The sequence below is a fragment of the Orbicella faveolata genome, unplaced genomic scaffold, assembly GCF_042242905.1.
Source record: "Orbicella faveolata isolate gen_17 unplaced genomic scaffold, um_ofav_v1 contig_12, whole genome shotgun sequence".
Lineage (NCBI taxonomy): Eukaryota > Metazoa > Cnidaria > Anthozoa > Scleractinia > Merulinidae > Orbicella > Orbicella faveolata.
Genome location: NW_028301539.1, coordinates 19,538,622 through 19,555,408, shown reverse-complemented (window position 1 = coordinate 19,555,408; position 16,787 = coordinate 19,538,622). Strand labels below are relative to the sequence as shown.

Sequence of the window (16,787 nt, the reverse complement as noted above, 5' to 3'; positions counted from 1 at the left end):
TTTCAGAAATGCACTAAACTTTGTTTTGTTTGTTTGAAAGGACTTTTTTGTGAAGTGAAGATGTCTTTGACTATTCCTTGTAAATGCCTAAGCCAATAACAAATGTTATGCTTGTAAAAATCTGTCCCAAACCAGCAAACCCTCAGGCATCAACAACTATTACAATAAACGCAAGTGTAGTCATTAAATTATGAGCAATTTTTTTCTGAATGGTAATGTAAGCTTAAAGATATTTTTTCCTCTTATTTTCTATAGGTATTCTAGTAGTTACTAAAGTGGAAACTAGCGGTCTTGGAGGATCCTTGCAAGTGTCGTTTGCCTGCAGTAACTGTAGTATGTAAACAGTGAATTTCGATGGATCTGCTTTTGTTGAAGGATCAAGGAGAACAGTTGTAGGCCATGCACCGGCTGTGGCATTCTTTATTACCGGACATGGGTATGCAAAGTTTTCAAGGACATTGAAACAGTGTCTGGGGATCAGTTGCATTTCCAAAAATCCTCATTACGATACAATTAAACCGGTGTATCCACACATCACAGATATTCTGAATGAGATGTGCGAGGAAGAAAAGCAAAGAATGAAAGCAAAAGAGGAAGGAGAGTTGGGCAGTTGGGAGAGGGCTGTTATCACATCAGATGGCATGAGGCATACGCATGGTCATTTTAGTAAGAATGGGTCATTTACTGTAAAAAAATTATTTGACTGGGGGATTGTTCTAGTATGGACACAAGTGTATGCGGGGAAAAGATACTGTGGTGAACAAAGAGTTGTTTGAAGGAACTGCAAAGTCCATGGAGGGGATTCTTGCAGAGGAATGTTACAAGCAAGCTGCAGATGAGGGTTGTAAAGTGGAAGTTGTGTGACAAGATGGTAACTCCAGTGCTGCAAAGGCCATCAGACAGTACCCTCCAGATGGCAAAGTGTTCAAGTGTGGAGGACATGTTGGCAGAGCCCACACCAACTAGTTGACAGACCAAGAAGAAGGAATTCTCAGCAGACATAAAGAGAAAATACAAAGATATTTTTCCTCTTGTGTCGTGGTTGAAATGCAAATGTGATCGATATAAGGCTGGTTGTGGTTGTCTGAGTGATAGTTTTTTGACAAGTACTCGTGTTAGCCACTTCTGTTGTCTGCAGCAATGTGAAGATTCCCAAAAGTATGCTCAGCGAATGAGAGCTCTTGGTGCAGAGATATTCATGAATAGGACGAAGGCAAATCTCGGGGCTTCCATGAAAACATTGTCTGTTCTTGCATGAGATGTGATGAGGATGAGGAGATCCAGCATGAAGATCAGGCCTACAAGACGAAGGCTAAGCTAACATGTGATTTCCACCAGATGGTGTATCGTTTGGAATGTGAATGCCGTGCAGGAGATGCTGACAATGTCATCCACCCTACCATGAGTAGAGGTCACTCCAACCTCTGCGAAGCCCACTTCAGTGTCCTGCCAGATTTCTGAGCTAAGGATCAGAATCTTTGGAGGTAAGAATTATTTAATCGTATCTGTAGGAAGATGCTCCATTGTTATAATTCTCTGTTTGCCTAATTTTGCTATATGATCTTGTTGAAATTATATTTTTTGTTGTAGGCATGCATGCCAATTGGTTGCACTGAAATGAGTCCACAGAAGTAAAAATAAGTTCACTTAGATATTAGAATCTTATCTTACACATTTGCGGTTCCAGAAAATTCATTAGAAATTCTCAGGTGGAAAGGGGGGTTCTCAAAAGTCAAAACTTTTAAAGGGAAGTATGAATCTAAAATTGAATGTTCAGAGGGGTGGGGGTTTCAAATAAAACCTTGCATTGTTGGGGGGTATGGATATTTCTTGGAACAACACAACTGGAAAAGGCTGGAAAAAAAGTAATCAGGGTTTCCTGTTATTGGACTGGTAGTTTCTTTTCGATTACACTACACGACTTTGACAAATTGTGGGTTTTGCCAAGGGAACATGACGTGGTGCTATGAAGCCCGTGGCAAGTCTTACCAATGGATAATCGACCTGTATGACAGACTTCAGTTGCCAGTTATACCTTCCATCACAGAGAGAAGTTGAAGAATGCATGATGGAAATAGAAAAGGGGAGAACAGACCCCAAAAAGATCAGAATTCAGATGAAGGTGGCCAGAGCAGAGGAGCAGAAGGCAAGGAAGAAATGGGTAAAAAGGCAAGCAGTCCCACACACATACAGATAATGATAATGATGATGATGGAGACAATGAAGAAGACCCCAACCTGGTAACTGCAGCAAGACAAGTCATTGGTGTGGCAGAGCAAAGTGATGGAACTCGAACCCTCATCAGTGGGAGAACCTGTAAGTGTGGATCCAGACAACATCAAAGGACAACACATTCAGCCTGTCCTTTAAACAAAAGAAGAAAGAAAGAAATTTCAATGAACACTGTACTCCTGTATGATTGGCATGGAGCTGTTATTCATTAAGTTGTAAGTTTCTTATGTACAACCTTTCTGGAATTGACAATAATTTTCAACTTATTTATAAGTCATAGAGGTTGCATGTTGGCAGAAATTGGTCATCTATTTAGAAACTAAAAGAACCATTGACCAGTGTAATGAAAAGTACCAAGGGCCTGTTTAATTACATGAGGCCTGTATGGACGCTAGCCTGGGTAAGGCCTCCATCTAAGCATTTACATCAAGCCATCACTGTTTGGTTATCTCACCCTTGAATTGGCCCTGAGCTATGAAGGTTTAAAAAGCTGTTAGCAGTCCGGAATATCCCAATATATTAGGACAGCCATGACTCGCATTTGAACCAATGAGAATTCGCGTTGCGATTCGAGTGTCACGTGTCAAAACAAAGCAGTAGTTCCAAGATGGCGGACAAAGGGAGATTCAGCGAGTCGTTCTGTCCATTTATATTATTCGAACAGTAAGGTAAATAATTGTGACATTGTATATTTTGTATTAATTAAAGAAGGATTTGAAAGGCAACTCTGTTTTTGAGTTCTTTGAAAGGGTCTTGAAAGAGTTTAAAGAAGGCTAGCAATTAGCTTGATCAAATCACCACATCAGAATTAAAGGCGCAGCCAGCACGATTTAATAGAGCTTAAGAGAGACTACTTTGAAGAATTCTGGGTTTATTTCCGTTTTTGTTCCTTAATTAGTGGAATCACATACCCTTACATATACTGAACTGATTTGACTTATATTGAACTGATTCGACTTAATCTTAATGAAGGGGGCGTTGTTCGATCGATCGAGGATTGCAAGTACGTTTTGATGTCCCGCCATAACTCCGAAATTCAAAATGCGTTGCATTGGCCAATTTCAACTGTTATAAAGCAGGGAGAATTAACAAATAACTCACTTTCTGGTTAATTTTCAAAACGATTCAAGCAAGAGAGACTTTTTTGCGACATACAAACACGTATGAAACCAGCAATGAATTTCTGTAACCCATAGCCCAAACAGTGAAATATAATACAAGGGCAGGTATTTTTGTTTTAAGAAAATCCCACAAAGAATATTCAAGTAATTCAAAGATACGAATTTATTGAACACCAAAACGGGTACACTTTTCTATGTTTATGTTTCAACTTTTATGTCATTCAACTTTTATGTTCCACAGATATTCAAAACCATGCAATAAATTTGTAGTCGATTCAGTATTAAAATTATTTACTGCGACCAAAAATATATATAAAAAATGTGCACTGATAAACAACACCACTTCATTCTTTATATCACTACTTATTAAAACGAGAAACAGGAACAAAAACAAGTCATCCGTCCTTGCTCTCTTCTCTTTGTCCTTCATCTCTCTTCACTTCTTTGGCTTTTTTGTCTCACTGTGTTAACTGAAAATAAGAAACTTTTGATCACAACTAGAAAACATGTAAGGGTAGATGTTTTCAGTTTTCATTGATTGATAATCCAGCCTTTCACTAAATGGCTTTCTTATGATTGCTTTAACTGATTTTCATATGTTCTGTGATGAAAAAAACTACAAATAATAAATAAGCAAGGAAATACATTGAATGTGTACAGACAAGTCTCTTTGTTTTTCTCAGGATGAATCAGTCACAACTTACTGTAGTGTAGAAAGACTATTGGATAATAACAAAGAGGGGCAGGAGTAGTAATTGATGAAAGCAACCAACTCATATCATTACAAGAATTACTTATAAGTACTAATTGGAAACCTGCACTTCCATCGTCTCAAGGCCCTCAACATCTGGCAGATGAGACCTTACGATGCCTTCAACCCTATCTGCAAATTCCTTTGTCACTTTTAAAACCCACATACATGGGATTACAGCCCCTCCACCAGTCTGTTTGTTTTTTTCCACTTCTGGGTGGTGGGCGGTTTTTTACTGACTGTTGGTTTACCAGTGACATGACTGTAACAAAGAAACACAAGCTCATTAACCACGGAACAAGACTTGAAGATTTCCAGGGAAATATCAATTTTGATGTATGCCAATGTCAGTAAAAAATAGGTTTTCAAAAGAAAGATGACTGGCTAAAAATATTGAATAATGATGCAGAACTAAAGAAGAGATCACCTCTTGGCAAGATCATCAGCGACTGAGGATTTTCCCATCCATATACAACAAAAAACTGTTCTCAGCATACTAACCCGTGAACTGATTTGATTCATCTCTCCTTGAGTAGCTGGACGAAAGTTTTATTAAGAAAATATTGGACACGGCCGAGAGGCTTTCCCACTACTTCTCTCACTTTGTATTCCATTCGCCTTGATTTACTTTTCATGACCGTGTCCAATATTTCATCATCCAAAGCATGTGGCACTTTGCAGAGAAGTGCATAGGAATCTCTGGCCGTGTCTGCATCTTCCTGTTCCACTGTCACTGTGCAGCCAACAGGCAGCTTAATTCCAAACTTGTGGTACCTAAAATAGAATAGTCGTGGCTTACTATTGCAATTCTATTTTCAGAAAACATGAGTTTTAACCGAAAGATAACATCTGAAGTCTATGAAAGAGTGGTGCCTTACCCTTTAATCACACCATTCGTAATTTGTATCTCCACATCGCTGAATTCCTCGCCTTCTTCAAGGACACTGTGATCTAGTAGTACATGGAAACATGCAAAGATCTATGCATTCAGTAGCACTGAATATTAACAAACAGGGAATAATTGTTTCTTACCTCGTTTCGCCATATTGTACCAAAATACTAAATAATTTAGCACGAATGCTACTGTGGCAATCCAGCAAGATGGCAAGATGCAACCTGAGTTCCCGCAACATTTTCCCGGCAGCAAATTTGGCCTTCTCATTGGCTTACAAACTAAGCTGTTGTCACGTCTGGAATTGTGATTGGTTGAAATAACCGTATGTTTACATGCTGCGATAAGCGACATGCTGAAGTAGCCACATTTGAAAATGGATTCAGAGGTAAATTATGCTGCCAACAACAAGAGCAATGCTTCAGACCAAGCGCACAAATCCAAGTAAGGATAAAAAGCTATAACTCATATTGCTTAACTACAACATCTAATTAGAGCGTAGCCCAATTGTACCACAGGAAAACTCAATTCAACACTCATACCCCACGCGTCCTGCATCCAACACATCATTTCATTTCTGTCTATTTCACAGGCAAGACATAAATCAAGATAAAGGTCTAAAAAGGTCAAAAAAGAGAAAGGAGAACGTTACACTTAAACAAGACCCTCACCAACATTCTAAAGTTTTGTACCAGCGACGCAAAGGCTTATTTCAATCGGGGTTTAAGCTAAACAAAATGATTGGGGTAGAGGGTACTCATTGTAGTTCAAAACCAAAGAGAAAGGAGGTTTTTTGGAACAGGATCCTTACAAGAGGAATATTTGTCTGGCAAATTACACGGCAGTGGTAAAGAAGAAATGCAAGGTAGATGTGGAGAAAATTGCGCAAACAGTGCAGTAGTTTGTCCACTAGAACAGACACCTAGTCCAACTGCTGGCCAAAGTACAGGTAGACTTTCAGCCATAGTTGGTAGAGCCAGATCTAAAAGATTTCTCGACATGCCCACCACAGGTCCAGTAAAAAAAGTATTGTTGGATAAACCAATACCAGTTGTTCTGAGTCAGGATAAGGGCTGAGTACAGGAAAAATAATTTCCATAGCTACAAGCCCCCTCCCCCCTTCCCCTTACCACCACCCCCTAAAACCTTAAAATTCCAGGCAGAGTTAATGTCATGGGCACTGCTTAAAATTATTTCATCCCCATAGTCATCTGCATATAATGTTTTTGTTATTGTTTCCTGAAACCTTGAAATAAGAAACCATAAATGGAACTTACTGGACTTTTGGTTTGGCTTGAGACGGCAAAGTAGTGAGAGTGGTTTAGTTTTGCTGCCCCCCAGTTCAATCCCACACACATTAAACTCATCCTTTGCTATATCTGTTTTGTTATTTCGCATTGCAGTTAAAAATAGATTACACATGTTCTCTTGCACAATCGACTTTTCTTGTTGAATTCCAGAAAACGTATCAGAAAACCAGATAGTGGCAAATTGTTCACAAGTTTATATAATGATTTACATTAATTTACTTGAGTGTTCTTTCATTATTTACATAAATGTACATTGCTAAACAGTGACAAAATACCTTCAATTTTCAAAGATCTTTCAAATAAAGTGTACAATCTTAGAATTGATAACTTATATTCATGGCCCTCATTTAGAGAAGGAAAAATAGACTTTGTATTTGAAAGATCATTACTGTTCACTGTTAAATATAAATAAAGGACACGACCATTCAAATGTCATTCATCTGTTTTGTGTTTTCCTGATTCTGCACGTTGAGTAGTTCTTCTTGCTGCTCAATCTCTTCACAGAGAGCAATAATGATTTCTTTCTTGGTGGATGCCAACTTCTTTTGGATGTTACCTAACTGCTCCGTATAAAATCTGATTGCTGACTCATCTGAAAATTTGGATACAAGGTTTTCAATCCTTTTGACTAAATCAGCTTTCTTCATGTTCTTTAGTTGAGATGCTACCTCCCTCTCTCCTTTAGTTACATGTAAAGGAGTCAAGGGCAGGTCTTCTCTTTGCTTTCCATTAAAGAGCACTTCCTTGAATACCACTTCTCGGTTGGCAGAGGCTACTTCCGTGACATCCACAAGACTCGGGTCAAGAACCTTGCCATCAACAGATGCATGCGATTTCTCATCGAATGGTCTGCTCAAATACCTGTGGGTATATTGGGAGGGGAGTCAATGGAAGTTTATAGATTGACGACATAATAAGAAAGATGTAATGGATGACAGCAACTATTTTGAAACGAGCCCTTTTCTATAGCACTGCAGGAAACACAAGGCAAACTTACTGTACTACAAAAGTTCCACTTCACTCTTCAAAATACACAGAATCCAATTTTGCAAAACAGGTTATTTACCTGACTTACTTACCACGTTAGTTAATTTTTTTTGAGCTGATGAATTGCTTTTTAAATTTTCATTTTGTCTTGGAGATAAGGGTAGGGGTAACCATGTGAAACAAAGAAACAATATTTTCTTTTGGCAGCAAACCCCGCATAACTGATAGGCTTGATCAATAACTATTCCAATTACTGGCTATGTGTGATGCAGATTGTCTGTAATACATGTCGTTATTAATATCTACAATCCAGGAACAACAAGGTCACCTTTTGCGTCGCAGTGTTACTCGCCAAGCCACAATTTCTTTACTGAGATCCTCCCTCCTCCTGGATAACTGGGCCTCATCTTTGGGATCGTTCATGCCAAACCATGAGAATGTTGTACCACGCAGCTGAAGTATAAATCAATTGAAATAATGACCCTTAAGGAATAAAATTCTACAGAAATGTGTTTATTGACTGTGTTGTAATGTCATGCCCATTATGATTACAAACATTCACCTAGTCCTGCATCTCCATCATGAAAATCCACTTGACAGGGGATTATCTATAATGGACCGGGGCTACAACCACAACCACAAAAAAATTTTAAAATATGTCATTTTACCTGATAGAAATGTTTGACATATTCCTGCAACAAGCTGCTGTGAATTAATACAATTTTATCACCATTATATTTAGAAAAAATACCTTAGTAAGTTGGTCATGATTCCTAAATATTGCTAACCACTCTCTTGCAGTCATTGCTCTATTTTCCCAGCATTTTGAAGATTTGTTCACTTCCTCAAGTTGAGCATCAAGGCCTTCACCTTTAGATTGGTTTCCACTACTGCCACAGATTCGTGTTTCTCAATGAAATTCTTGAGGTCCACAGGGTACAGGGTACGATCACATCTACATGAGGGCAATAAGAAAGAAAATTTTGTAAAACAGTTATTTAATTATTGGATTGAGCACCCTGATGATTTGTAAATCACTATGTTGTTGAAATAATTGTTCTTTTGTTTTAAAAAAATTAAAGCAGTTATATTTATATGAACTTGATTTAAACGTACAGAAACCCAGACAGCAAACTCAGTAATGTTCTTTTCCGTGGGCGACATGAAGATTACAACTATTGAATGAAAATTTTTAGGCCAAAGAAAACTCATATCAACAGCTATCAACATAGCAAGAGACTATCTTGTATCACATTTACCTATCATGTAACTCAATCAGCTGGTATTTGGAAGTGAAGGGCTTGAAACTGAACAGAGGAGCAAATCCTGACTGACCAGTGTTAACATAGGCACTGTTGTTTCTTCTGATGCCAACATGGTACATTCTAATTAATCCAATGTAGCGCCAAGTTTGCTCAAACAAGTAGTGGTAGTTGTGGCATTTGACACCTGGTAACCACTCATATAGGTAATCATTCACTGACAGAGGCAACTTCTTTCCCATTCTGTCCCGTACATATGGCAACAGCAATTTGCACCAGTTTCCTTTCTCCATGACATTAAGCATGGTCATAGAATAATGGTGATTCTTGGCTCCCCTTGCATAGTTGAGGGCACTTTCAGATGTAAAACCAAGTTCTTTTGCCAAGCTGCTAATGAAGACATCCCAGTTGATATCAAAGAATACCCTCACCATGTTCATCTCCACATGGAGAGGCCCGATACACAAAACAACCCAGTCAAACTCTCTAACACAAGCAACACTTTCTTCACTATTGTGGCATGCATTCGAGTGCTCATTCCATTCTTTTCCATAGAAGGAAACATTTTCAGCACCAGAGCCCTCCTTCTGGCCGCACTCAATACAAATCAATGTGTCCTCTAAAATACTGACTGCAATAAGATAAGGAAGACCATCCATTGTAACTGTTAACCACTCCCAGGAATTAGGTCCATGAAATCCATACCGAGTTACACGTGCAGTCTGACCAACCCGGCGCAGCACTTCAGTAACTGTCTTATGTGAGTTAGGATTCACAAAAACAGGATCAGAAACAGAAATTCTCACAGCACCAGGTTGGTGGTTGGATGGGACGTGGCTCCATTCAATCAAACTCTCTTCATGCACTTTTTTTAGCTCAGGTTGCACATCGAAATCGCCAACACTCATGACAACCTCATTTTCTTTGAATCTATACAAATACTTTTTTACTGGCTCCAGAAGTGCCATACCTAGGACATCTTCACCAGTTAGCTTTCTCTCTGCTGCTTTTAGATCCACCCTGCATTCTTTGTTTACACACTTCCGTTTCTGTTTTGGCAAAACCGTTTTACAGTTTGGACACACCCGGCTATTTTCTCTGATGTTAATTTCCTCCACTCGCAAATCAACATCATCCTTGAATCTCCCCCCTTCGGTCATCTGCTCTGAGACAACATCCTTCAAACATTCCTGAATCATGAGTTTGTTCTGAAATAAAACAAATAGACAATCATAATCCAAATAAGTTTGGAAATGTTTTTGCGTTCCAAAGAAATCATTCAGATCTGAGTGGACTGGAAGCTTCTGAAAACAATTTTTGTTTTTATTTTTTCTGTGTGTTGTGATTGCCCACAGGGAAATGAACATTGCATAAATAATTCTTACTGTTTTTTTGTTTATCATAGTAAATGCACAGTACATGAAGCATGTTTTTTTGGACAATAACATGTGATCCACAAGAATCACACAACAACCAGTTTTAAAATGGCACTTAACGTTACATCTATGGTAGTGATATGTTCTGATGATAATAAATCATACCTCTCTTCTGAGAAGCTCCTGCATCTCATCTGAGAATTGGAGTCCCAGCTGAAGCTTGTCGTGTAACATCTTGTCATCTTTGGCTTTGTTCAGATTGTCCTGCCAGCACCTAAAATTAAATTGTTTTTGGAATAATATTTTTAATGAAAAAACCTTTTCAGTCAGCATTCAAAATTCAATATCTGCATGGAGATAAAAGGCCATACTTTAAAGGAGACAAAAGGCTTACAATCTGCACTGTCACAGCTAAGAGCTAAGAGCTTGTCCATGTTAAATAAAATAATAATTTTAAACTCATAATAACCACAACAACTGTTGTTGTTGTTGTTATTATGAGTTTGCTTTTTTCCTATGAGCATAGAGGTAAGGGAAAAGAAATGGACTGCATGAAAAATAAAAAAAAATGTAATGCTTATTTGCTTCTCTTATGGTCAAAGGTGCCATTTAACACTATCTACCAGAAAATAAAAGGAGCTTTTCTTTTGTAAGCTAGTGGACCATACCCTAGCCCACAGTCAGTGATATAATTTATTATGAATGAAAATTGTCATTACAATGAACCTGGGAGCCAGATCACTTCTAATTTGTAGCGAACCCAGGGAGTTGACTTCAGCCTGGCATACACTGGTCACTACGCTCACCCTTGACTTCTGACCCACTTTCACTTTCCATTTATGCTGGACAATCTGGTCATTGTCAATTGCCACCATGCAGTCCCCAGGAGGAAATTCTTTTTGGTCTGATGCAAGGTCTCTGGTCCACAACTTCAAAGTAGAGTAGGACCCACCAGGAAGGGCCTTTCCAAACATGTTAACTACCAGCTTTGAATTGCTGACAGCAAGAAGGCTAATGTTAGTCATAAAACTAGGTGGTCCAACAAATGTCATACCATGGATATGGTATAAGTGTTCCAGGGCTAAACAACGTTGAAAATAGTTCTTCTCTTTTGAAGCTAGTCCCTCTATGACTGATTTAATGATAGGGTTGCACCGTGAAAACCACTCTTCTGCATCAAAATTCTGCAACATTTCCAGCGCTTTGTACGTCTGGGCAAAGGGGTGGCAGTCCACCTGCAGCTTTCGTTTCTGCTCATGAATAATTCGCTGAACAATATTGGCCTGCATATCCTCGGGTACCTTAGCTATGCAGTCACCCAGCTCATCCTCCTGAAGAACATAAACTCCCTTGAGGCTGTTCTGCAGAAGTTCCAACAGCTGTGCCTTAGGAATAACAGAGCATAGCTCCTGAAAACTAGCACACTGGTCTGTGTAGGGTACCTTGGTGATACAGTCGCTAATTGTAACCATAGACATGCAGTAAACTCTAGGAGGCATTTGGTCATCCTCATGTTCTGAGGCCGAGTCTGTGTCACTGCCATGTAAATGTTTGCCTTCCTTTTCGCCAACTCTACTCTTCTTCTCTTTGAGGGCCTGCCTCGAGCCACTTGGCATTTACAGGTGGCGCAGTCACCACTGTGTGGAGACCACAATTTCGCTTCTTGTGAAGACTTGAACTTTCCCGCCAAATAGTCCTTGTTGCTGCATTTAACTCTGCATTTCATGCAAATAAATCTGGGGTGCACATTAGGTGAATCCACCAACACAGAGACATTCCAAATTTGTTTAACTTCGTCGGCGTACTTAGTGACGTCCTCTTTCCTCTCATTTCCCTTTGTTTTTTCTCCACAAATGCAGCAAAGTGCCTCAAGCATTCGAATATGCTCTTCCATGTACTTACGAGAGAAAAATTGAAAACAACTGTCATAAATATGAAGGAACGATGCATTATTCACGCCTTATAACAACAGCGGTTCAGGTACACTTGTAAGGCCTCAAATTCAAAAAGAGTTTACAAAATTTCGGCGTTGTTTACAACCGTGGAATTTGGCATGATGAAACTTTAACACCACTAGAACCAGTAAAAAATATACACAGCTCAATGAAAAATACGCAAATACTAGAAATAACGCATACTCTTTACTAACCTTAATATTTCACCACAAAATCGCGTCTACATTGTTGCTTAACACCAAAAATACTCAATGATTGGAGGGCAGTTCAGGTTCTCACTCTACCAAAATGGCCGTTTATTCTCCTTCTCAACGTTGGGTCACAAAAAGTCCCGGATAATGCTGGCTAGGCTCTATGCGAGACTGGAAACAACATAGCTTCTTCATCCCCATGAAAGGTCCGCCATTTTCCCTGATATCAATAGCTTCGTGACGTCACAGCTGTCCTAATATACTGGGATATTCCGGACTGGTTAGGGGGTAATTAGTTTGCCTTGTTTCCCAGGAATATTACTGGAAAACACTAATGAAGGATGTAGTGGATGAATGCTTTCTCTTGAAAAAGATGTGAGTGAGATCTGAGGATGTCCCTTACATGACTGCATTGTGGAAAAATGCTATAAGGGCAAAAAGAAGAGCCACTTCAAAGTATTACAAAGATAAATCTGCACACAACTGGGAGGTTAAACAAAGGTGGCCTACGAAATTAATATAAACCTTTCTATGTACGCAGATGACCATCAGATTTATGAAGCAGGAAAGGATCTCGCAAATGTAAAGTCATCACTTAGCAGGAATGCAGAAAGAGCATCTAAATGGTATTGAGACAACATGCTCAAAGGTAACTATAGTAAATACAAAACCATGGCAATGCAGAACAAAAGAGGGATAACAAATTCGACCACGAGTATTCAAGGCAACAGAATTGAGTCGACAGAGAAGCTTAACCTTTTAGGAGTGACGATAGATAGTAAGCTGAACTTAAGCCATCATATCAACGTGTGTAAAAAAGCAAGCCAAAAGGATCGGAGTCCTCATGAGACTGAAAAACCTGATACCAACAGAAGCAAAGCTGCAATCTTACCACACCTTACTTATTGCCACCTCACCTGGCACTTCTGCAAGGCTAGTGATAAGAGAAAGCTTGAGTGCATACAAGAGAGAGGACTCAGGGCAGTATTTAAGGATAAACATTCTAGCTACAAGAAACTAATGGCAAAAGTAGACATACCATCGTTGTACAACAGACGATTACAGTATATTGCTATCTTTATGTATAAGATTAAGAATAAATTACTACCAAAGAGACTTTGGAATCTTTTCCAATTAGACGGTAGTTCATATTACTTAAGGAAACGAGAATTTGTTCTACCACAATTCTCCTCAGCGACATATAGAAAACACTCACTTCGTTACCAGGGGCCCAAACTGTGGAATGATCTCACTCCTAGAAAAAGAAATCTACCCTCTTTGAAGCAATTTAAAAGCGTCATACGTAATGAGGATCTTACTGCTTTAACTGCTAATGTTAGTGACTGTCAAGGCTGCAACCTATGCCGAGAATGACTCTTCGTTTACATAAGTTTTACGATTAATATATGTAATTTTAATATTTTAATAGGGTTTAAGATATATAATTTTAATATATTTGTAGTCTTTTTAGCTAAGTTAACGGTTGTAATTAGGTTTCTATATAGTGTATAAGTGCCCACAAATATTTTGTAATTCAGAGTTGAATGAATGATTTTAATTAGGTTACTTGGTGGGTGTCCACGATTAGTAGAGGGGACTTCTCCCCTCGGCTACTGCCTTTTGACACAATAATAAAGTTATTCTTATTCTTCTTCTTCTTCTTCTTCTTCTTATTATTATTATTATTATAGGGAGAGTAGCATGAAAATAAAACAATAATTATTATAACTATCCATGTAATCTTTAATAATTCCGTCAACAAATAGTCTGATTTCTAATAAGTAAAAATTTGACTATTTCAATTCTTGTTATTTCAAATATTGCTATTTCAACAAACTTTTATGATATGGGTAATTTTGTATAAGACAGGAAATAGCTGTGGACCATTATTTTAATACAAAACATATTTCCATTGTTTACCTTATAACAGCTTTTTTTGAGACAACTTAATTTTTTGATTTTGTTTAAAAGGTGATATTTTGTGACCATAAATTTCCAAGATAGTGTTTCTTCTAATAAAAAACTGAATTTACTAATCAAGGAAAAAATAGAGATCCACTGTTTTCCTTGACACAATAATTTGAATGGCTTCGTGGCTTATGAGGTAGGAAATTTTGATTAGGTTGTTTAGTGTATAGCAGCCCTCCTGGAATTATTATATAGCAATATAAGTCATTTGGCATGTTTATTTAACTTTTATAATAAAAATTATTTATTTATTTATTATTTATTTATTTATAAAAATCAGTCAATTTCAGCAGCCACACTCCTCCCCCCTCTTATCAGGGCAATGACATGTACAGTGCACCTGCTCATCTTGCCAGTCTCAGGAATCTGGTATTAGTTGACCTGGAGCATTTGATGGCCTCTTGGTTTTTACATCACTGAATAAAACATGGTGACCAGCTTACTCTGGCAAATTCACAGAAATATTTATCGGAATACTGAGAAGTTCCACTTCTCTGCCTTATTTTGCTTAGACAGCTCATTGGTCTCTACCATTGAAAATTCTGTAAAAAAAAGTGCTCAGGGGTTTGCTCACAGGGAGAGGGGATCAACAGTTTGAAATTCACTGATTCATAATTACGACTTTCCAATAATTTAGCACAATTTCTTATAAGTTATGTGTGTAAAAATATAATAACTGTTGGGCTCTAGCTATCTAAATGTATCTTTGTCTTCTGTGCTGGCCACTTTGCAGCAGCTAGGTCTCCGATAGTTACCTTGTAAACCTTAAAACAACAAAAAGCCAATGAACATTTATACATTTTTCCTTACACTACTTTATATTGAATAACCAAGGAGACAAAGAACTTTGTGGGAGAGTGGAAGTCATTACACAAGAATGATTTTGGATAGCTGGTGTTTCGGGGAACTGTATAAAAACCGGAATACAGAAAGTATGTCATCTACCCCAAGGAGTCAGCTCCTACAAGTCGGCATCTCCAATTCATCTACTCATTTTCCTTCAGCCACATCCATACACATAAAATGATAACAACAATAGACTATTCATACATCCATAGCATAAGAGAACTGAGGCTTTCAAGGCAAACATTCAGGAAAGGTTTATCTCCATTTTCAAGCTGTCTTTTGACTCTTCAATTGAAAAACCTTTGATATGACAATAAGTAATATTTGCAAATAAATGAAACTCATTTTCATAGTAAAAATTTTGCACTTCACCTCGCTTTGGAAAAGAGACCACAGGCAATTCGGAAATGGCCTATTGATGAATCTTTATTCCAAAAAAACAACTAAACCAAGACATTGAACTTACCGTTGAATGGATTGGATCTGGTTTCTCCAGATTACCTGGTATGATTGCCCTCATCACCCTTTTCAGGGTGGCAGGGAATACATAGGTCAGCCTTCCACAGACCATTGACCCAAGAGTCATATTGCTTCCAAACTAAATGAAAATGAGAAAACTTACATTTCAGTTACAGATTTAGAAATTGAGAATTCTCTTCCCAGTGTGTCATATTTTCCATACACCCTCTATTACCCCACTGGCCCCTCTATACATGGGTCGTGAAATTATACAAATCCTGCACTCACTCACTGAAGGGACATTTGAACTTTGGGTAAAACTATTCATTCAGATGAAACCGCTTTTGGTGCATTATAATTATAGAGAGCTTCAAGATATTGAAAGTTCATAAATAATTCAATAAATCTATGTTTAGCCAAAAGACTGCCAGTTTTATTTCATGACAGCAGTAAAGACAGCTGTGAAAATAATAGGAATATGAACAAGATAAGAATCCTCTGCTTGCAGGGAAGGATAGTGCACATGTAGAGTATCATGATCATATTCAAGCACTGTTCAAATGTAGTAGACGAAACCATCAAAAAAACTAAGAAGAATTTTGCAAATAAGCAACTTACCCATAGAAATCTCCAAAGCGATTTATATAATCTGGCATGGCCTTTGTCAGGCGTTTCATTTGACTTCAGTTCATAATTTTGCAACATTTTTAAATCTATCACAAATACAAGAACACCCAATAAGATGACAGGAAAAAAAATGCACACAACACAAAATCATGTGGACTTACCCATTTTTTGGAAATTCAGCACAGAAGGCTTTGAATGAAGCCTCTCCGGATGCAGTTAGTATACTGCAACTCTCCGCTATCGCCGCCATCTTTGTTGGTTCTTATGCTGCAGGACTCTGAGGTGAAAACCGCTGCCTATAAATTTGCATGCTCAACTGCATGCCTAGTAACTGACCCAGATCCTTTCTCGGTCAATGGAAGTGACTTCCGCTAAAAAGGCGTAACTTTGACAACAGTAAGAACGTTTTTGGCACTAGAGATTGCAATAAAAATGTACTTTTTGAATATTAGATAACATCAACTATAAATGGGCCAAAAATCAATCGCATCTGAGAACATGAAAAATTGCCTGGGCAGGTACCTTAAGAATTATATAACAAAGGAAAAGAAAAGAGTGGAGGGCATGTATTGTATCCAACTGAACTTTTATTTTCCTTTCATTTAAGAATAGACTTGTCATATCAATTGTTTGATTAAATGTTTCTTATTTGAAGACAAATTCCATTGTTTCTTGTCGATGATGAATAAACGTAGGATAACTAAAATGTTTAGCAATAAAACTAACGATAAAAAATCATGACTTTTCAACCTTTATTAATCATTAATCTTTGCTGTAAAATCAAACTCTAAGAAATTACTCATCAAGAAC

General features: G+C 38.0%; 2 protein-coding genes and 1 pseudogene across 3 annotated transcripts; all 3 read right to left on the bottom strand.

The window, feature by feature from the left end:
- Positions 1 to 3,492: 3,492 nt before the first annotated feature.
- Positions 3,493 to 6,299, bottom strand: LOC149117021 (uncharacterized; annotated as a pseudogene). The gene is made up of 3 exons (XR_016204432.1): positions 4,626 to 6,299; positions 4,169 to 4,488; positions 3,493 to 3,823 (listed from the first exon to the last, which is right to left on the bottom strand). The product of XR_016204432.1 is annotated as an uncharacterized LOC149117021 (transcript).
- Positions 6,300 to 6,365: 66 nt separating this feature from the next.
- On the bottom strand, positions 6,366 to 8,167 carry LOC149117020 (uncharacterized). The gene is made up of 3 exons (XM_089282702.1): positions 8,045 to 8,167; positions 7,622 to 7,746; positions 6,366 to 7,167 (listed from the first exon to the last, which is right to left on the bottom strand). The coding sequence occupies exons 1-3, from the start codon at positions 8,096 to 8,098 to the stop codon at positions 6,732 to 6,734; spliced, it is 615 nt and encodes a 204-aa protein (XP_089138828.1). The 5' UTR covers positions 8,099 to 8,167; the 3' UTR covers positions 6,366 to 6,731.
- LOC149117019 (uncharacterized) lies at positions 8,131 to 13,152 on the bottom strand. Its single transcript, XM_089282703.1, has 4 exons — positions 10,658 to 13,152; positions 10,097 to 10,205; positions 8,553 to 9,763; positions 8,131 to 8,248 (listed from the first exon to the last, which is right to left on the bottom strand). Exons 1-4 carry the CDS (start codon positions 11,545 to 11,547, stop codon positions 8,131 to 8,133), a joined length of 2,328 nt encoding a protein of 775 aa, XP_089138829.1. The 5' UTR covers positions 11,548 to 13,152.
- Positions 13,153 to 16,787: the final 3,635 nt, after the last annotated feature.

Coding starts and splice junctions, on each gene's coding strand:
- LOC149117020 (XM_089282702.1), bottom strand. CDS start 8,098: ATGACTGCAAGAGAGTGGTTAGCAATATTTAGGAATCATGACCAACTT. Junction 7,747..8,044: donor ATCATGACCAACTTACTAAG/GTATTTTTTCTA, acceptor TTTATACTTCAG/CTGCGTGGTACAACATTCTC. Junction 7,168..7,621: donor GTAACACTGCGACGCAAAAG/GTGACCTTGTTG, acceptor ATATACCCACAG/GTATTTGAGCAGACCATTCG.
- LOC149117019 (XM_089282703.1), bottom strand. CDS start 11,547: ATGCCAAGTGGCTCGAGGCAGGCCCTCAAAGAGAAGAAGAGTAGAGTT. Junction 9,764..10,096: donor AGGAGCTTCTCAGAAGAGAG/GTATGATTTATT, acceptor GTTTTATTTCAG/AACAAACTCATGATTCAGGA. Junction 8,249..8,552: donor CTGATTGAGTTACATGATAG/GTAAATGTGATA, acceptor GCCCTCATGTAG/ATGTGATCGTACCCTGTACC.